The sequence below is a fragment of the Caloenas nicobarica genome, chromosome 5 (assembly GCF_036013445.1).
Source record: "Caloenas nicobarica isolate bCalNic1 chromosome 5, bCalNic1.hap1, whole genome shotgun sequence".
Taxonomy (NCBI): Eukaryota; Metazoa; Chordata; class Aves; order Columbiformes; family Columbidae; genus Caloenas; species Caloenas nicobarica.
In genome coordinates, this window is record NC_088249.1 from 65,691,697 (window position 1) to 65,713,927 (window position 22,231).

Genomic DNA, 22,231 nt, shown 5'->3' on the forward strand with positions numbered 1-22,231 from the left:
GGATGGTGACTCGACCACTTCCCTTGGGCAGCCTGTTCCAAGGCCTGACAACCCTTTCCAGGAAGAAATTTTTCATAATATCCAACCTAAACCTCCCCTGGTGCAACTTGAGGCTGTTTCCTCTGGTCCTGGTGCTTGTTCCTGGGGAGCAGAGCCCGACCCCCCCTGGCTCCAAGCTCCTTTCGGGCAGTTCAGAGATCAGAAGGTCTCCCCTCAGCTCCTGTTCTCCAGCTGAACCCCCAGCTCCCTCAGCTGCTCCCATCACCCTTGTGCTCCAGCCCCTCACCAGCTCCGTTCCCTTCTCTGAACTCGCTCCAGCACCTCGAGATCTTTCTTGGCGTGATGAGCCCAGAACTCCACACAATATTTCACGTGCAGCCTCGAATAGCACAGAGCTGGAGGCTGCACTGGGACCTTGGACGAATATCACCAACCACCATCTCGCTATCAAATTGGCTCCACCTGCTTTGGCACACCCAGATAACATACATAAGGTGGCACTCTGCCATATGGAACCCGGCCCCACCCTGAGTGACCGGCTCTTTCAGCGCAAACATAAAAGAGCCGCGGTTGCCGAACGTGGTGACTGTAGTCAAAACATCTTTATCAGGTTAGCAAAACCTTCTGAGACATCCCTGCCTAAGCCTGTGCGGTCTCAGTGGCCTTATGAATTTGATGTGTGGAAATTTAAACACAAGTGCAAATGTTACAAGACGAGGACTTTAAATGGGAAAACTCTTTGATCAAGAGCAGCTTTGCCAGTCACTCTATTCTGTGGCCTCAGCCGCAGGTTGCAGTCCGTGACTGGTGTTTTAACAGTAAAACTCATAATCTTTGGATCTTCATTTTCATACGGTTGGTATAAAGAGCTATTTGTAAAAGCCTGATAAAGGAACCATACTTAATATTTTAAACGTATTTGGAGATCTTTCAAAGCTACTGTGCGAGTAATAGACAAAATAGTTCTGTCCCAATACACACTAATATTCTCCCCCAATCTCTTTTTTCCTTTCATTTTACTGTTCCCATTGGTAGAAACTGCCTTTCCTTGGAACGCATGTACAAACATCACTAGCATCGCAATCCTCCAAAACGTAACTGACAGGATTCCCTGAGCACAGGTTCAGTGTATCTTCCATATCCAGTCCATCCTCTTGTTCCCATCACACATATAATTGAGGATATGACATTGCTGGATACGCTCAAGGAAGTCATCAGTACGTGTTTTGGAAGTCATCAATAACTCCTGTAAGAAACAGGATTATGGCCTTTTGTCCTGATGCATTTCAATGAATCGCACCAGTGCTTGTGCTCTCATCAAACAAATATAAAATGCAAAAAAAAATATAGCAAGAATGATTCTGTGCACTTATCAAAGTAACTAGGAGCAGAATTTTGCTCATTTTGTCTATTTTGCTCTGAAGTGCTGTCAAAGTACAGAAATAATTTCTAAAACTGGAGTCGCAATTTGCAAAGAATAGTCTGCATTGGACTTGAGCATGACTTCAATGCTTTTTGTGGAATAGCAACAGAAGAAAATCTGAAATATTCTTTCAGTGTCTGGTAGAAGAGTGCTTGATTTAAGTATTTTAGAAATATGCCTGAAAACAGACTTAATTAAGTGTTAAATAGCTGTTGGTAGTTGGGGGACAAAAGTGCAATTTATCTTGGTGGGGAAGGCTTTGTCTGTTTTTTATAAAATATGGGATTTTCCAGGGTCTAAACAAATGGGCAGTATGAGTCTTGTTGTGGTAGAATTTATATTTGCTGGTCCTTTATGTGCTGTTGAAAATGCTGTTTCAACCCAAACATTCATTTTACTATCATTATGGGTTTTTTTGGTAATTTGCTCTTCATTTTTAGATTCCACATTTCACAAGGGTCGTGTCAGATTAGATGTGTTCAATCCTAGGGCAACCTACTGTGAACAGGGTAAATTAATCTTTAAAAACAAAAATAGAAGGGCAGAAATAGAAATGATGTCACAGTTGTGTGTCCTTCTAACCTTCTTTTAACATGTTGCTGATAATAATAGATCAATAACTTTAAAGCTGTAGACAGCCTTCCAGGAAAGCTGCAGCCCCACTCCAGAGACACACCGTTAAGTCAGGACTGAGAAATATAACTAAGCAATCCCATGTTTCAAATAATCCTGCCGGGAGCTGAATTTTTTCCAGCTATGTGACAGGAGTTGGTTTTCAGACTCGTAAATACTGGACATAAAGTCTCTGAATGGGCCATTCAGTGTAACACAAAGTGCTAACAAAGTTGTCAGCGCCAGCTGTATTAAGGTTCTCCTGCTTTAAAAGTATTTCTATTCTGTATAGATAGCTGTCCTTGGAATCCAATTTTTATTTCACTGCTCTTTTTTCGTTTTTTTAATGGATTGAATCACAATCTCCCGTTTGGTTCATTAAGGTAATACCCTGTACAGTCCTAGGCTAGAGCCAAGTTTTAAAACAAATGCAAAAGCAAAGATGGGCAAGTTCCAGGGTGTCCTGCTTGGTGCTACAGGAGATGAAAGGGGCAGAAAGTCACCTCTGTGGGTGGGTGGACAGAAGATGTCGACGTCCCCGAAAACGTTAATCTTGCCCAGGGGTAGGTCCGTTAATCTTGCCCAGGGGTAGGTCCGTTGCCTTTTACAACCGCCCTTTGCCAGTCAAAAGTATTAGTGCAACCTCCTGCATTTACAGGAGTGCAGCTAACGGCAACATCTGGCTGTTCGCAACTGGAGAGGCGAGGGCAAACTTAAATCCAGTGGTCACAGATGTGGATGTAATCAGTGCTTAACTTCTGGACGTGGAACGGAACAAAAGTTCAGGACGTGTCCGAGCGCTCCTTGGAGAGTAACTGCGGTTCCTGACCGGGCTCTTGGGCTCGGGCCAGCGCCTCGTAAACAGGTGTCAGCGTCCCAAAAAAGAAGTCCCCGCGTTGCCAGCGGTGGGTATCCTCGCTGGCGTTCCCGTGGGAGAGCTCCACAGGCCAGGAGGAATGACCCATAGGTCAGCGATGAGACATGCTGATGGGGTGGCATCTGAGGCTTCCTTGACATTTGCCTTGCCTTATTTTTCCCGAGGACGAAGCAGGGATTTCGGGCTCCAAATCTGACAAGCTTTTAATATATCAGGGAGTGAAAGAAAGAAAAAGAAAAAAGGAAAAAAAAAAAAAAAAAGGAAGCGATAGGTGAGTCGCTTGTGAGAACTCTTTTTTTGTTGGTTTGGGGTTTTTTTTGTCGTCTTAGCCTGAGGATTAACCTGTAGCTTTGAATTTGGAAGATATAGAAAGTAAAAAAGTGGGTAAGAATGTGCTGAAGGAGGATTCTGCTGCTAGGGGGCAATATATGGTAAGCAAAAATGCACTAAGGCATTTTCTCTTAGTATCTACCAAGTTTTTTTTTAAAAAAAGAACCCAGACTCAAAAACCACCTGCTGTATTGTATTGGCTAGCATTCCTTCTGCAGAAGAGCATAGTATAAACAAAACATGCAACCTATATTTATATATGTGTGCGTTGGGTATTTTTACGTATATATCTGTGTTTGTGTGTGACTTTCTCAACGTTTCCTCCCAGTCTCGGGAGGGTCACTACCAGCTCTGGGACCTGTGCACAGAACTCTTACTTGATAATTCATATGAAATAGATGTTTTCAGTTTAAGGACTCTAAACCCCATCCGCTAGTATTTCAGAAGCTTTTGTGAAGAACTGGTGTCATGGCTCCTTTAAAACTTGTTTGCTCAGGCAACTTATCCTGCAGAATTCTGAATTTTTCATCCTAAATTCTATTGCAATTTCTATAATGCAAAAAGATAACAACGCGGACATTGGAAAGTCTTAAATCACATGGTCTTGTAACGATCCTTCTGCCTCTTTCTTGAAAACAACTGGAACAGCTCACTTAAATGTCTTTATGGCTTTTTTGTTCTAGCCACTTTCCTAGACATACTCCCTAAAAAAGAAAATGAGGAGAGATAAGAGGAGCCAGTTATTGATTTCAGGTTGAGCAGTGAAATGTTTGTTTGTTTATTCACATATACTCATGCTGACTTGGTGATGCTTGTTTTAGAATTAGTACAGGATGTTTCTTTAGGAACTACATTGTGTGAAAGTAATTTTCCATTTATTTTAAAGAAAAATAATTTTTGCCTGAAAATATCCAGTGGTTATACATGATTATGACTATAATGGGTTAGCTGATCAAGTCTGAGGCTAATAGCAGAGAAAACACACCCATTTCTAGAGAAGATTTTCCGTTCTGGTTCACCTAGTCGCCGAAGTCCAATAAGAAGCATTGTCTAAATGAGTTAAGGTGCCAAATTCCTATGGTGGAAAATCTATTGTTGATTAATTTGTGTTAATTTTTGCAAGAGAGCTGGAGGACTTCTACAGCTGCAACCGAAGTCTGAACAAAGGAGCAGATGTTTGCAAGTTTGAGGGGGTTTTAAATTAATTTGTCATCGTACAGAGAAATAATTTCAGACTGGCCAGGATATCTCTAATTTTACTGCGGTTTGCAAGGTCATTGTAGCATCTCTGTGCTCTGAATTGCAGCTGGTGGCTCAATGTAGATCCAGAACATCCCAAGATCTCTGGGAAAACTCCCCCAGAGAGCACAAAGGTAGATTGAGAGCTGCTGCAAACATCTGTTTCTACGTCTTCATTTTCTTGCTTTCCCATGTTATCTTGCTCCTAACAAAAAAAAAAAAAAAAAGGACAGCTATTAAAATATTTGTATGGTCACATACCCTATGTAGCTGTTCCTAAACACAAGTGCTGCCTAACTGCTTGTTCTTCTATGCCACCTATGAAAAAATAAAATTATTATTAACAGCAAATATGGGTATTACCTGGGAGTGCCTGTGCTAAGAAAGGTGGAAGTTCTGTATGTGTCTGTTCACCAAACCCTTTCTCAAGCCTGGTCTGTGGTTGGGATTAAAATCGGTATCAATGACTTTTCACCATTCTGCAGTCTTGCAGAATGTGCGTGTTTTGAGACAAGGAATGTGTTAAAGGATTTCATGATATATTGTATACTTGGCAAGGTGTTCTGTGATTCATAGCAAATATTGGGAAATGACAAAGCAATACATAATAAAGTATAGAAATATTGAGTTGGGTCTATGCTCCAGGAATATTAGGAACCTTTTCTGTCTCTAAATCCATGAGTTTCCAACCAACATCAGCTGTGGACATGGAAGAGAAAGGGCTGATTGGTTATATGACTGTGTCAAATACTTTGTGCACCTCTTCGAGTCTTTGTAGTGTTTTCTGGTTAGTAAATAGAAGAGAGTGGGTTAGCTAATGTCAGAAGGCAGCAAAACTGGCATTTTTCATAATGTTCTCCTCTTTCAGTTCTTAAGAAAGACATTAAGATGTAGCTCTAGCTGAATTAGCACATTAATGTGCTTTGTGCTCTTCATATTATGTCTATCTTAAATAAATGTCATAAATATCATAAATAGCTCTGAACGTGAATTTATTTTGAGGTTAAATTATTGTCCTTGTTTAATATGATTAACACAAAACAGATTCGTGTTTTTAAGTCTTTATAATACTGTGTTCCATACCAAAAGATGTTTTGTGTTCCACAACAGAATGCTTTGATCTTTGCCAAATCAGCGTAAGTGAATTAGTGCATTTGTAATTACCAAAGTGGTTTGGATGGCTTTACTTAGTATTAAATCCTGACATCATTTTTAAGTACAGAAATCATACTTGTTATAATTAAGATTGTATCAATAAAGTTCTCGCATCTCACCTCTTTTCCAGTAGCCATAATAAACCAAAATGCTGTGATTCATTGCCTGCCTTCAGTATTTGTTCTTTCCGATATTGCCAGGCTACCGATGTGTAAACAAATGTAAATATATGCTTGCGGATGGGTGATTGTTTGGACTCGCACAATAGCACTGAATCACTTGAGCAGGTCTCCTTGCTCTGTGCTGTGGACTTAACAAATGCTGCTCAGAAATGCAGCCCCAGAGCACGGGCAGCTCCTTTGGACTCAGTGAAGCTTGGACTCAGTGATTTTTCTGCTCTAAACATATTCCTGATTGGAATTTTTAAACTAGCGCTTTTCAGTTCACAGCTCCATTATGAGATATACAAAGTATTCAGAGTCATAGTCAGCAAAAGGTGCTTCTCTTCTAATATCCTCTGTTATCTGCTGAAGTAACTGGGTTTTATTTAGCAAAAGGAAAAAGGACAGGGGACTTTTACAGCACTTCAGCTATTTTTTCTAGAACGTTGTTTCGGGCATTCTTCCAAATAAAAACACAGGTGGTTATGCTTATGAAGTTCCAAAACTTGCTGTATTATTATGTATTTTACAGATATAGAATAAAAGCTTGAATACATAGGATTCTGTAGCTGATCGCATGTGTATCTATTCCCATGTGTTCAGAGAGTGTGTGTGTATATGCGTGTGTATGTTGGGGAAAAGAGAAAGTACACGTGTAGCAAACCTGCTCGTTGCTCCCACAAGACAGCTCATTTTTGGCTGCATCTGTATATTACCCCATAAAAAGCTTCTTTAACTTATTACAAATCATCATTCAAGTGATTTACTGGGTTTGAGGATGCTGCCCCAAGACTGCAAGTGTGGCGTCTTTTCTGAGATAACTGTTTGACAATTTTAAAGAAAAGCCCAAACCAGTAGCACAGGTCTGCAGAGAGGTGGGTGTACATGCTGCGGGCATCAAATATGTAAGGAGAATTACCGCCCAGATTTTATGCAAAGGTGACGAGCCCTGCAGTTCCTAGGAAAGCAGGCAGCTTTAGACAGATTTCCCAGATACACAAACTGAAATCAGGATGCGCAAATTTATGGTGTTGATGAGTTCCAGAGAAGCATGACTATTAATTTCAGAGAAGTGTGACTTTCATAAGAATAATGTTGTCTTAATCTGATAAGCTTGAGAAATGTGACAAGGCCTTGGCCTCACCTTCCTCCTCTGCTGCTGCGGGTTGTTGTCCAAGCTCACTCACCCATGTCGCTGTGAAGAACCTGGACTGCAGGTTCATGCGGTGCCCTCCCAACATTAAAGTTGGGTCAAGTTGCTTGGAGGTGTGTGCGGTCAAGCTCCCGCCACCTCCAGGCACGGGTGGAGATCTGCAGCTGCGTTGGGCCCTTTTCCCATCGTGTGATCACTGTCGTTAAAGAAATAAGTTGTTTCGTGTTGGGTTTTTGGTGGTGTTTTTTGGTTTTGTTTTGGTTTTTTAATGTCTAGTAATAATTTCCCTCCTTGCAACTTGTGTCTGTAGCCTCCCATCCTTTTGCTGTGCACCTGTGAGAAGAATATCTGGCTCTGCCGTGTCTGTACCGACTCAGTAGGTAGTCGAAGGCAGGAATGGGACCCCATCGTTTGCCTTCTTGTCTCTGGGCTGCATAAGCATGGATCTCAGCTTCTCCTCGTGCACGCAAGCCCCCTGACCGTCTTCATGGTCCTCCATTGATCTTGTTCCAGTTTGGCAATGTCCTCCTTGTGCTGGGCAGCCAAAATTGGTCGCAGCACTCTAGCTGTGCTCTGGAAAGTGTAAATAGAGGAGAAAATCGCTTCCCCAGACCTGCTGTCTTTGCTTTCTTACTAACAGAGTCCAGTACACAGCTATCCTTCACCACTCGAGGTGATCGCTCACTTTGAACCTGCCCACCAGGACTCTCAGGTCCTTTTCTGCAGAGCTACCTTCTATCTGGTCCATGCCCAGTTTGTTCTTGTGCTTGAGACTGGGCTGTCCCAGCATAGAACTTCATATTTTTCCATTTTTCCAGCCTGTCGAGACCAGTCAAAGTGGCAGCCTTACCCTCCAGCTTATCAACTGTGCTCCTCAGTTTCACAGCATCTGCCAACTTGTCGGGGAATGAGATTTTCTGTCTCTTCCTTCGACATCATCCCTGAAGTTCAACCAAATCCCAATGGGTAGTTTTCGTGAAGAGGAGTAACCTGCTCTCAGGCTAAGACATAGCTAATTAAAATGTGATATCTGTCCTCACCTCATCATAAGCTTAGTGGCAGCTCTAGGTAGGAGGGAAGTATTTTTCCTGATGGGCTCATTCCATTCAAGTTCCGATGCTGTCTGCTCCAGAAACAGTGTTGAACCAGTTGCAGCAACAGGCTGTTATAATGTAGCTGCTATTAGAGCACGTTCCTCTGGATGTTTTTGTTGTTTGTCTTTTTTTGGGAGAGTTAATTTAGTATCCTTTCAAGGCTAAATTCTAAAATTCTTGCTTTATTCTTTAGAAAAGCAAATTGTGCTCCTGTGTGGTTAAAAAAAAAAAAAAAAAAAAGAGCATAACGCTGCAATATTTTACTTCAATGTTAAAATGAACCAAATCTTGGAAAACTTTGCCTTCTATTGCTTGCAAAAATTCACACATGCAAACACTAGTTTGCATTTTATCAGTTATCTGGTTGTTCAGTTTGTAGTGAAATTTTTACATTGAATCCTTTAGCCCATCTGTATACCCAAATAATAAGTGGAAACAGTACAGGTGTCCAGCAGGTTGAGAGAGAGAGAGAACCTCAGATTTTCAAGACTACTTAAATAAGGACAAAGAGGCTGCAGGAGAGCAGGGAAGGGGTGGGAGCTCTGCCCAAGGGCTCCTTGGCGGAAGGCGGCAGGAGCAGGACAGGTTGCAGCTGGGGGTGGCTCTGGGAGGAGCAAGTGTTGGTATTCAAAGCGTCTTGATGAAATTGTTCCTTTTGTTTGCAGACACAGACAGTGAGTTTCATGGGGTGGATTTTCTGCCGGAAGATCTCAACGAGGCGCCAGAGGAGACAGGAATGAGGGTGAACAAAAAATACTCCTGTCTACCTGCTGAGGAGAAGGGGATCCACATTATCAACATCCGAGCTATTGAGGATATAGGATACGACCAGCACGAGAGTACAGTGAGTAGAGGACTTGCCAGATGTATTATAACCCCTTAGCTTATTTCCCATTCCTTCCATTCCCAGGATGCTCTGAAATCCTCTCCCTCTTTTTCGGAAGTGCCGAGGAGGATTCCCACCAGCCACAGGACATGCAAGTTTAGTGGGGTTTGTTCTTTGATGTGAAGAAGGGATCTTTGTTTAACCTGTAGCCCAAAAAGGGGATGGCTATTCTGAGTAAGCAGTCTGGCAATAAGGCTGTGGCAACCTTTAAATCTCATTGCCCATATAGATGCACCAAAATGCTGGAAAATTCATGCAAAAGCTATTGTTAACGCAGGTAACGTTCGACTAATAATCTGTAGCGCACAATAGAGGTTAGATTTCCAGTGTCATTAATTGTGCCTTGCTTAAATTCTTTAACACTGATTTTAAAGGAAGCTAGTAACATGAATATGACATAACCAACTCCTAATTCTGTTAGGTAAACACATAAAAATGAGTTTATCTGTATGAAAGAATTGACGTGGAGTGGGCTATATAACGCATCTCACTGGGGAAAGATATAAAGCAACACTTGATACATTGTGCATGTGCTTAATTAGGATGGAGAGTGGAGGAATAATTCTGTCAGAGTGTAAACATCCGTCCTGCTGTGATAAAACTGAAATGTCTTTTCTGTGTCTCATTTGCAACTGAAGGGACGTGAGTCTTACATGGTCTAAGTCAGTGCAGCTCCCTCTGTGTCTCAATGTAGCAGCACTGTAAGAAAGGATGTGGCCTATGGGTGCTTTCAGCAGTCACACCACATCCTTAAAAGATAACCAAGGCTGGTCTTGCATCAGGAAGGGAATCTGAGAGGAGCAGCAGCCTCCAGGAGCAGGCTGTCCCCATGGGCCACAAGGTGAGCCTGCAGGGACAAAGGCTGAAGGCTCAATAGAGAGCTGCACCTGGAGCTTTGGAATAAAAAGAGAATTTGGAAGGAGGGGCAGGCTCCTCAAGAGCAATACAAGAATTCTGTGAGGTTATGCAGGGAGAATATTAAAAGAGCCAAAGCCCAACTACAGCTGAGCCTTACTGCTGCTGCTAAAAGGCAACAAGGAATGCTTGCCATAAAAAAAAAAATGTTCTGAATTCAGAGGTGCATGCCATTAAACATGAAGCAATCAGAAAGTAATAGTTATTAATGGCCTTATATGTTGTAGTTATGCTTAAGAACGAAACAGGAATATCTAGATGGGGCACAAACACGAGCAGCCTGTGCCCTGGAGAATGTGTTCTTGTCATGGCTGAATAAGACAGACGCAGAGCAGGGAATAAGACAAGGAATCAGCTCCACGGTGCCAGAAAATGGCTGTATTATTTTATGATATATTTATGTATTTGAAGCAAAAGTTTTAGGTTAAATAGAAAAGAGAGACGGGTTCCTGAAGGAAAAGGAGAGAGAAACAGATAGCAAAGGTATGGAGCAAAACCACGAGGGACTGAGGAGGTGGGGACCTGCAGCCAAGCTCTGCGTTATTGCTACACGCTTGTCTCATTACACGTGTCTAATTACTTCTTCAGTGTGCTTCCCGCTCCCTCCACACCCAGGAAAATGGGGTTTGCTGCTTGGGTTTGTTGTCTGAGTAAAAAATCTCCGCAAGGCAAAAAGGGAAGAACAGACTGTCTCTTAAAGGCATTAATTTATAGTTATGGGAGCTGGGACCTGCCCTCTCCCAAGCGATGTTCAGAGAAGTATGCAAAGTTCTGTAACACTGGGTGGATTTCAATGATGTTTTGGCTATATTGGCTGTGATATACTGCACAGTAAGCTCAGAGGTTGCTCTTTTTATCTGGGGTTTAAAAATTGGACCGTCTTAGAAACAGGTGTTTGCAAATAACTTGGAAGGTGTACACGTCCCAAATGGGTTTTCACCGATATTATTTGCAACTGATGGCCAATTGCTGTTATTTGGAGCACAAGTCCTTTCGCCTACTTGAAGGCTTAAAATTCATCTGTAGAATTAAAAGCCAGGAAACATCCTTGGTCCCTGAAAAGCCACTCCTGTGATATATTTTGTAAAAACAAATGCAAGTCACTAGTAAATTTTTTTTAATGGTCTGTGCATCTCCAAGAGTAGAATTGTGAATTATGCATGAGAAGTGCTATTGGAAGTAGAAATTAATAGTTGTTATTACTTTCTCTGTTTCTGTGGTTGCCCTGTGGAGTTTTCAGATAAATGCTTGGAAATCGAATTGTGTTTTTAAGTCTTACCATTTCTTGCATCTTGCAACACTTACACAGCATTAATTCAAGACGGGAATAAAGCCTTTGCCACCATCAGATTGCAAAGTGATACAGGTTTTATAAGTGGAGGCGGGGGGAAAACAGTGGTGAACTCGGTAAGCAATGAACCCACTTCCCTGGCAATGGTCCATCTGCATTTTTGGCCGCGCGTCCCAACCAGCTGGCTCCCTTCAGTCTGTATCTCAGATGATCTCTTTCTCAGATGATACGAACTCGCAAGGATAGATAAGTGAGAAATGTTTGCACATGGTATTAATCTATTTGGCAGAATTGAAAGGCAGATGTCTTGGGTGGAAAAGGACAGATGATCTTAGTGGTGATTAACCCCCAAAGGAGAAAACCAAATCCACAAAGTAGCCGACTTATGAACTAGTGTGCTGGTAATTAGATTAAATCCCAGTCATTTTATCTATTTATTTCTGACCAGTGAAATCCCAGCTGGCTCTCAGTAAAATTGCAAGTGTTAACTTGCAAAATTGTTCTGAGTAAACAGCATGTGGGGGGCTTGTCCTGTGTGTTTGCTGTTTGAAGATAGGTCATGGTGTGCTCCAGGCAAGAAGGAGTCCTTGACACAAGGATATGGTCTATCTCGTGTCCGTGTTGGCACGTGTACTCATTATTCTTCTCCTCTCTCCTTCTCTCCATGCCCCAATTCCCTGCTTCCAGTTATTAAATTCCCTATCCAAAAATCCAGATGCTGATTGCAAATATGGACTCTACTTCAGAGATGGCAAGAGGAAAGTAGACTACATCCTGGTTTATCATTACAAGAAGTCCTCGGCAGGGAGGACGCTGGCCAGGAGAGTTCATCACAATGATTCAAGCACCCGGAACACCAAGCAGGACCAGCCGCTTCCTGGGAAGGGAGCGCAACTGGAAATGGGGGAAGGCGAACCTCACGTGGATTGCCATGAAGACGACAAGAGGTTTCGCAGGGAGGAGTACGAAGGGAACCTCGTAGAGGCTGGTCTGGAACTGGAACACGATGAGGATGTAAGGAGCCATTTCCAACAGTTAAAGAGAAGGAGGATAACTGGTGGTTGAATCCTGGGAGATGCTGAGCCAGTCCTGTGAACCTGGCTCTGATCGAGGTTACACAAGCTCAGTTCTTTCAGAATTTGATTTCAGTTCTGGCAGTGTCAGCCTCACCCACCGTTTTAATTTGCCTCACAGGAATGAGCTGCGGTGTTACTAACACCCCAACGAGGTGAAGTTTCTTACTTTCCTTGGCCAGGACTCGTGGCACATCCACTGTTGCAACACAGCTTGTTGATGTGTTGCGTATCTAGAAGTGAGGCTTAAATCGCTCTCAACGCTAATCCCAGTTTTGTTGGGTTTACGGTATGCTGTGGTTTGGATCCACTGGTAATTCCAGTTCTGATGAGAAATACCTGATACAGACAGTGACATTTCACACCTCAGTACAGACTTCAAGAGAATTAAATTTGTTCAGGAGGTTCTGGTCCATGTTCTAGCTTGGGCACGTGGGTCTGTATTACAGTTGGCTCTTTCCATTCTTAGATGTGAACAGTACAGCTTGTGACGCCTTTCACCCGTACCCTGAAAACAGCATATTCTATTAAAAGATCATTAGACTATATAAAAAATGGTGTGTGTGAAGTACTGCCAGTGTGTGATTAGTAGAAATAGCCACAGCCATATTAATTTCAAAGAAAGCGATTACAATTAACTGATCCAACCAATATGCCTGCAATTCCCGTGAGAGAAAACATTTATGCTGGTTTTATTTACAGGATCTAAAAGTTGAGATTAAACATCTAGACCTGTGATCAGAGTGTCTTTAAAAAAAATAATCTGCCATCTGTTATTCATAAATTACAGGCATGTATATAATAGTGTGTGTGTGTGTATATATATATAGATAGATATATATAATGAATATATTTTGCATGTTAATGCAAAAAACCCTTTCAGTTCTCTGTCACCCAGGTGAAAATAAGAATTACTTTCCATCCAACTTGCAAGTTGTTGTAGTAAATGGGAAGCCTGCCTGTGCCAAGGCATAGATATTGAAATCCTTTGCAGAATGAAGGTTCCCACCTGTGACATGTAACACAATTTCAGATGATGCAGAAGAGCTCAGGGTTCGAGCCAGGACACCGTAAAAGAGAGAGAACGCTGTCCTTTCAGTACAAGATACCAAACCAGATCAGGGGTGTATAGAGATGAAAGCAAGCTGCGGGGATTTATTAATACATCATCTTCCATATCCAGCACATGCACATAGGGGGAAAAACATGCCATTTTTTGTTGAATTCTTCCTATCAGTTTTCCTAATTAAAATGCATAATGTTCTAATGCAAATATTCACCTGTGTATCTGAGGCTACTTCTTTCTTACTGCAGTTCTGGTCCTTTGAGATCCTGAGCAGCTCTTAGGAGGCGGCTGGGACTCTCTCAGCTTCATTAATTACAACACTCAGGAAATCACACCATTTGGCTGGATGCCTACGATTCAAATTTAACTGGCTTAGTCTGTATTTGTGTCCACCGTCATCAGCTTTTATTTCCCAAACAATTTTTATCTGTTTAACCTTGTGGTAATTGTTCTGGAAGACAATAGTAGTTTTGAGTCACATTTTATAGCAGCTCAGCACAGAGAGGTGTTCGGTGATTGTCCTGTTGTTGGAAACTGGCTGTCTCAAACAAATGGGATTTATCGTGTTGGCAGTAATAGACTGTTCCTTAAATATGTATGAAACACAAGAGGAAAAATAACTAATTCATCCTCATCGCTAACCTTTTCTCTTGCTTTTTTTAAAGACTAAAATCCATGGGGTTGGATTTGTAAAAATACACGCACCGTGGAATGTATTGTGCCGAGAGGCAGAATTTCTTAAGCTCAAGATGCCCACAAAAAAGGTGAGTCCTGACTTTCTTTTCTTTTCCTCTGGAAGGCATATTTTAAACATACGCTTATCTCAGAGTACCTTGCAAATGTAGACTTTTCTTCCCACAAGCGTTTTAAAAATGGTTGACTAACCTGTACACAAAACGAGTCACAAACTCGCTTGGGACAGCAGAAAGAATAACTGGAAGGAGGAATGGAAATGGGGAGTTCCCATCCGCCACTTCTGTGTGTACACCATGTGAATGATTTCATATACTGCCTCATCCTCTCAGTGTGTTTTAAAAGAGAGCTTTCAACTGATGATGAAATTTATGTGTGTTTCGGAGGGTTTTCTCACCCAAAAAGCTAGAGTGCTAAAAATGAACTTTAGAGTAACAGATTGTAGCCTCACTGGGTTTAGTGACTATTAATATACATCGTTAGTCATGTTTGCAGGAGTTGGGACTACTCTACCACAAAATAAATGACCTTTCAGAATATTGGAAATATCATTAAAGAAAAGACAGTATATTTTCATCATGAGCTAAATTCTAAATCATCCATGATAGATAGCTACCTGTTCAGTGAGCACAGCTTAGAGATGGATTAATATTTAAACACGGACTAAGTGCACATCCCGGACCGCAGAGGAAAGTCTATAATGGAGCAAGAGCCGGTCTGAAAGCCCAGTGTCGTTTATTACAACACTAAACCCACGCTTTTGGTTTGGATTTTGTATTAATCCCCATTATTGCCTCACTTACTACCGATTTTAATCAGAAGCAGAATTAGATAAAAAGAAGCCTGTTGCGATTCTGTGGTTAAAGCTGCTTTGCTATAAAATAAAAGTTCTAGTGGGCATTTTGTGGGGTGTTTTTTTTCGTGAAAGAGGCCACCTAAGCCTGCAGGCATCGCCCAGGAGAAGTGATGTGCTTGAGGACACTTTCAGACCCCCAAAGCCTTATTTCCATGCGAGCATCTTCCCGCGGTGAGAGCCCTGCCCTGGATCTGTGCGTAGTTTTTGTGGCTCAGAGAGGGAAGCCTATAACCCGCTTTTGTGACCTGCTAACACAATTCCTGCACTTATTGCTACAGAACTGCAATAAATTATTCCAGATATTTTGGCTTCTTTATATAGAAGAGGGAAAACCCCCGAAACCTGCACAATATTCCCATGAAAGGCCCCTGAGAGAGGAGACCGCGTGTGTTGTTTTTGCACAGGGGCTCCATAGCTCCTTTGTTTCTTTGTCCCGTTACACCAAGAAAATAGTAAATGCCAGAGGAGTGGGTGTCTCAGGAGCCAGAGTTGAGTTTATCTCCACTGAACACCCCAGCCTGATTATTTGGAATCAAATACAGACCATGTTTTGGCTCAGAGGAAAAGCAATAGGCTTCCTCTGCTTGCCTTGGTTTGATTTTTCCCATCTATCCATGTGTTTCTGAATATTTCCAAGAAGGTAAGCTCTACTCCTCAATAGTTTATTCTGATGTATTTATTTAATTGATGATTTATTCCTTACAGTTCACTCTCTCTTATGGATAACCAAAAAGCAATAAACTTTTACTGTTTTTATTTTTCTCTTTGCCCACTCAGATGTATCAGATCAATCAGACCCATGGCCTTCTGAAAAAGATTAATACAGTCATTCAAAAAATAACAGAGCCCATCCAGCCAAAAGTAGCAGAACACAAACCTCAGACGATGAAGCGCCTCTCCTACCCCTTCTCCAGAGAAAAACAGCACCTGTAAGTGAAAAATTTCTGTAAATGTTCATATCAACAGGTTCCAGCCTTCCTGAGAACAGCTAAGGCACCAAGAGTTGTCAGGAAAAATGAATGCAAACGCTTCGTTAGGGATCACTGTAAAGAATATTTCAATTTTGCAGTAAATTTAGGGGTTTTTAATTATTTTTTTTGGCTCTCTTGAGGAATGAGGGTTAGTAGAACCCCTCTGTGAAATCGCTGTGTATTTGAGCAGCTGTTGTGGCATATAATACGTATCTATATAATTATACACATAAACTATTAGACTGTCAAAATTTATGATGTGGTTTACAATAGTCTCTTTTTCTATGTAAAATAAAATGCTTGGTAAAATTTGTAGCCAAAGACACGGGTTGATCGCTTTCAGAATGATTTCATTCATCTGGTTTGAGCAGCTCACGCATGTTCTGCCAGCCAGGCCTTGACGTTGGAAATGCTGTGAAGTTGGTGGCAGCTTTGCCATCGATTTCATATCTGTAAGAATAGCTGTAAATGTGGGTGTAGGGGAAAAAAAAAATCGTAAGGTGGGGCCGGGCCAAAGTTTTGCCTGCCCTGGATTGCTTTGCTGCTGCTCCTCCTTGGCCAGCATCCCAGAGGAGCAGCTTTGAAGGCTGTTTATGTACGTGCCAGCTGGAACAAATAACAGTCCTAGGGCAGGATTTCTTCACTGTATGTACAGATTTTTTTTTTTTTTAGTTTTTTAATGAAGGGGTGCAGAACACTGATAGAGCTGTGTATTAGATTCGCAAACATGTTGATTGGGCCAGTTGATGGATGTGACATTTGACATGTTCTTGCCTGAAACGTGTTTCTGTATTTATTGCATGGAGGATGTTCCTACAGCAAAGGAGGCTGATGGTTCAGAAAAAGCCTCAAAGGTGCTCCATAGCTTAGGCTTGGAAGTGCCTTACACTGTTTGCAGTGGTGGCCTTTTTCGGTGAGACCACCTATGTCTTTGCTGAATAAGGGGGGCAAGAGTGGCCTTACAGGGCTTAAGGTACAGGCAAATTATAAAGATTATTAGGAGAAATTCAAGGCCAGCAGTGATCAGGAATTCAACTTAAATCAGCACCAACAGTCTCTCTTTTGTGCAGAAAAAGACCCTATAAATATATAAACCCAGTGAAACATATAAGCAGCTTCTTTAAAATATGAGAGTTGAGATGGACTTTCTTTGTAATGAGGTTTCTACAAGCTATTCTTTAATGTTAGCTATGAGAGAGCCCCTGGAGAAATGAAAATATTGAAGGGGTCAACAAGAGCAGGAAATTACTGGTGCTTTTCTTTTTTTAACCTAATGGGCTTCCTTCTAATCTTTTAACAGATTTGATTTGTCTGACAGAGATTCCTTCTTTGACAGCAAAACGAGAAGCACTATAGTAAGTACTGTAAATAAATAATGTATGGTGGATAGTGCCTTAGTCACGGTGTTACTAGCCCTTTCACCAGCTTTAGTACAAAGCCTGTTGCAAGTTTGACTTAACCAAATTCCAGGGATCGCCCCTGACATCAGTTATTGAAATTATAAATCAAGCATTTCCACCTTTAGCTCATGTGACAAATAGTGTTTGATGCTAACAGGTTGCTGCCTTTTCAAAAATAATTTGGATCTTCTTTCCAGTTCACAGTTAATCTGGGATATAGTTTATTAGAGGACATATCACCAGAAAGGAGTAGATTTAGATTCTACTGCTAGTTCTGCCACCAGCTGCCTGTACCCCTGTGTCTCATTTATCTTTTCATAACTATAAAATAGTTACAACAATTTTTATAAAATGCTGTGGAATCTCCCCAAACAAATTTCAATGAAAGAGCCAAGTATTTACAGGGAATAATTATAGGGGTTTTGGGGGAAATTCTCTAGAATGGCATCAAAAGTGTCGAGGTTTATGGGGTTTATTTAACATTATTTATGATCTGTATTTAACGTTAAAGTTTACATGAAGCAAATGCAACAAGGACAGAAAATTGCGTCTTGCTCTGCTTGTTTATGCGTCTATTCACCCATTACACTAGTGAGTATGATGTACGTGTACGCGACACTGGGACGGCTGAGCCATTCCTGCCTCCGTGTTGGAGGGACTTTTCTTCTCATAATTAAACTTCTGCAGTTCCCTTACAGAAATAAAGCCAAATACTAGGAATATGATATCACAAAGTATATTTGAATACTTCTTTGTGACTCACAGAAAGTAAAACAGAGCGGGGGAGAAGGTGTAGCCTCCTTTGTAGCCACCGAGGGAGGAATTGAAAAGAGAAGCTCACATGGTATCCCAGGCAGTTGGAAGGGACTGTGCCAAGCAGCACTTGCTACAACATTTTTCAAAGTATAATATGGACTTGCCCCACTCCGTTGCTGCTAATCGGTGCATTGGAATGTGACTGCGAGCATGCTTTTATCTTATATTTAACGTTTGGACGCTAAGTGGCTTTGAAAAGTGCTTGTATCGCAATTATAGCTCGCTTTTATTGCTATGACGATAAGAGGTGTAAGATATTTAACTTCCCTTTCCTGCTTGGAAATTCCAGTCTGGACTCCTGAGGTAGCTCCTCTGTAGTGTGAAGTGCACTGATTTGGTGTGAGCGCAGGTTTATCAGGCTTGGGTGAGTTTGACCAGGGAAGGCAGACGCAGCAGCACAGAAATGGAAGAGAAAAAGACAAACATTGCATTGGTTTCTTTGCAATAAAACATTTCATTTGAGATTGGAAAAAAAACCATAGATTTTGTTTGTCGATTTTCTTTTATATGTCTAGATATATTGTAAAAAAAAATCTTGTGTAAGTACAAGAAACTTAAGGGAGCAAATTGACTTAAAATTCATGACAACAAGCTCTTTGAGGAAGGTAGCAAGACTAAAATGTCACCGTAGGACAAGAGGGTGAGCAAGATGAACTGAAAATGGACTGAAACTAAAGGAGCTCATAGCAGAGGCTCGAAGGAATGGGAGACTTGGGTTGGTTTTTTTTAAAACCGCTTAAGCAACATTGGGCATATAACAGTAATGCTGGAAGCATGTTGCTTTGTTTGAAATCCCTATAAATCACCCAGTAATAAAAGACATAGAATGTTTCCCAGCATCATTTTATCCTGCGTGCATTTCTCTTTGTATTCTTGTTTCTTAAAGTTCTCTCCTGCCTTTCTCCTATGTCTTTTTAAACCACAGTGCAAATATTGACCCTTCCGCCTACCACAAAGTGAACAGGAATCTGGTCACTCCCTGTGAGTCTCTGATGAATAGAAACTAAGCCAAAGACCTCTTAAAAAAAAAAAAAAAAAAGTTATATAACTGGAAATCTCTATATGACAACCATTGAAGTCCCTGAAGTTACAAGACAACAGGCAGATGAGTTTTTGCTTGAGGTTTTGCTTTGCTGCCCAAGAGCATCGCTGCACCGGAGCGGCATGGGGCAAGAGCTTGGCTGCTCAGGCTGAGATGTGCAAAGGTTATTTGACAATAAATGCAATACATCATAAAATAAATACATCTGTTCTGCCACCGAGGTCAGGCAAGCTCAGAAATTTTAAGGTCAGCCTGTGTTAGTCCATTTTTTTAAATAAATGGCTGTGTGCACGTTACGAAGCTCTGCTGAAGTCCTTGGGTTGAAGCCAACTTGCACTGGCAGAGGCGAGGGAAGAGCTGGTCCAGGTACAAGAGGGTTTTCTGATCTCCAGTCAATGTCTAACAGGAGCAAAAATGGCATTTCTGTTACGTGAATGGTTAAATGTAACTCTCCTTCCCCTGATTATCTTGGTAGCTGGCTATTTGGTTAAACATTTCTCTCTTGTATAGATAACTTGGTATGGAAGCCTTTAAGCCCTGCTCTCCTGAATACCATGACTTTTATTAAAGAACGACGACTTCATCAACATCTTGGTTTTGCCAATATTTGAGCTGTACACAAAAAAAGATTGTGCTTTTCACTGGCAGTATCTGAAGTAACCCTTTCTTTTATTTTCCTTCTATAGGTTTATGAAATATTGAAAAGAACGACATGTACCAAAGCAAAATATAGCATGGGTAAGGAACTTTATTCAGCTTTAAGATCAATATAGTATTCAGGTATTGAAAATTATTGCAAGTTGTAACTGGCTGCAGAGTTTAGGTTTTTCCCCTCCTCTCTAAATTGATGTATGTGGATATAATTGTTTTATTTGGAAATTTAATTTAATTAATGGAGCTGTTTTGGAGTTTTTTTCGTATGTGAATTTATAGATTTGACTCTGAATTAAATGGGAAGTGAGCATATACCCCCTGCAGATGTTCGTTAGGTTCTTTGGAGGCCTGGATGGTGATATAAACCAGTGGATAACATGTGCTCTGCGTTGGTTTAGTTTTACACTCAGCAAAGTGGATGAGGGTATTGCCGTGAATTTCAATAACTATAGTGAAAGTCTGTGGATCGGCCCATTCCTTTTAAGCAGTAGCCTCCCCTTTTTATCGTGGGCTGGCTTTTCAGTGACTTGAGTGAAATGGACTTAATTGGTGACTGCCCGAGACACTGTCCTAAGTGGAACCGAGGTTAACTCGGTGGAACGGCCAAGGACTAAGGCGTGCACTGAAAGCTGGCCCATCTCTTAGCCCTCAAAATGGTTTTTGCAAGTCAGTCGATGTGAAGTTTGTATGGCCACAGCCCGTATTTTCAGGATTTCAGCCTTAGGGCTTGTACTCAATGAGCTAAATTCACAATACACCTCAACGTGAACTGCAAATCAGGTCACCTTAAAGATTTGTTGGCAGCTTTTCTTGTTCAGCTGTTATATATTTTATACGTATCGTGAGATATAGATATACGGGGTGTTTAAAAAAGATGGACCCAATTTGAAATCACTGCTGCTCTGCAACCAGCGAATTTGACTATCGTCTCGTTGTCCATACAGGAGGTAGAGGGAGCATTTATTAAAAGGTTACCGAAACTTGATAACTCATTAAATGGTTTGTAAATTTTCGTGTAATTGTAACATGTTTCCATTGTGAAATATGCTGCTTTGAAATTGGTGCCATCTTTTGGAAACAGCCTGTATACTTGAATGTGGGACCAAAGGTAACGAATAGTTAATGGTAAACAAAATTAGATAAGGTGGAAGGCTAAATTCCCTCATATCCAAGTTTCTTAACAGACAACCAAGAGAAACAAATTTAGATGAGAAAATTGCGTGAACATGGGAGACAATGTTTGATAACTGTTGGAATCTGTTATAGCATTTATCTGCTTACAAGCAGTTAAATAAAACAATGGGAACTTGAATTACAGGTAGTTCTGTTCAATATTGACCTATCAGCTGCTTAGAAATACATCAAATAATAGAAGAATAATTATGCCAGAAATTATTTCCATGCTTTGACTTTTCTGTTGAAGTAACAACATACAATGTACAATTGTCGAGTCCTTATATACACTAAATTTTGGTGTTCAGCCAGTATTAACAGAAGCACTGTTTCCCTGTAGCATGGGAAATTCAAATTACTCTGTAACTTTCAGGACCTTTTTCAAGTCTGGTGCTGGATCATTTTCATTGAAAATTACGTATTTGCACTCTTGAAAGGGGAAGGTCATACAGCTTAGTTTGAATGCTTGCCTTGGAGTTGGTTACTCACTTGATTTTTTTTTTTTTTTTTTCCTTTTTTTTTTGGTCCAGAAATGCAAAACACATTAGAAATTAGTTGAATAGGGCAGAGACTAAAGGAAAGTGTTAGGATTCCTGGATCATTCTTATTCCAGAACGTGGCACAGTCACACATTATGTTAATACCTAATAAAAATGTCATTAGGACAGCCCATCTATGGGTCTGCTCAGCATAATTCAATCGAGTCCTTTGTGTTCCAGCGCCAGAATACTGGGTTACAAGCCAGCAAAGGTTGCAAACACATTTGAGCAAACACAGATAATGCTGCAACATTTCTGCCCAGCAGGAAAAAGGCAGCCGCCCAGTAAACACTGCTGTCTTTGTTATTTATTTTGCAAATTTGTGAAAATGCAATTCTGTCTTCATTGTTAAATACCATGTAGAAGTGTACTGTGCAGCTCTTTGGTTGGTCACACAGCCGTAGAGAAATAATTTATCTGCTCACTAGTTGTTTCTGCCAGAAGTATGGAAACATTTGCAGAAAATTCATAGCACTGTGTAATCTTAAATAGGGCTTTGAAAATTAATGATACTGCAGGATAGTGAGCACTCCTGAAGTAGTTCCTCCAGCAGGTGATTATTATCTAGAAAATGTTAATGAACTTGAAAAATTCTCATTTCAAGAACAATCAAAAAATGTCTCGATGAACCTACAGCAAGCTGTTTGCTGGTTCATAGTCACTGTTCCTTCAAATCCGGTCCCCCTCTTTTATTAGCAATGAGCTGATGGACAGCATGGAGCACACTGTTCCACATGGTTTTTCTTTTCTTTCTCTGAGTCCTTTTAAATTCTCCATAATGCCAGTGGCCAGAGGTTTTTTATTGTTCTTAT

General features: G+C 41.0%; 1 protein-coding gene across 5 annotated transcripts in view; it reads left to right on the plus strand.

Annotated features, from left to right (window-relative positions):
* Positions 1–22,231, plus strand: part of ANO1 (anoctamin 1) — an 80,753-nt gene that overhangs the window by 26,003 nt on the left and 32,519 nt on the right. For all 5 annotated transcript variants that reach the window (XM_065635476.1, XM_065635472.1, XM_065635474.1 and 2 more), the window contains 6 exons: positions 8,710–8,888; positions 11,824–12,150; positions 13,941–14,039; positions 15,602–15,753; positions 17,096–17,150; positions 19,740–19,791. In XM_065635476.1, coding sequence (XP_065491548.1) covers positions 8,781–8,888; positions 11,824–12,150; positions 13,941–14,039; positions 15,602–15,753; positions 17,096–17,150; positions 19,740–19,791 — 793 coding nt within the window. In that variant the 5' untranslated portion in view covers positions 8,710–8,780. The remainder of the gene's footprint in view (positions 1–8,709; positions 8,889–11,823; positions 12,151–13,940; positions 14,040–15,601; positions 15,754–17,095; positions 17,151–19,739; positions 19,792–22,231) is intronic.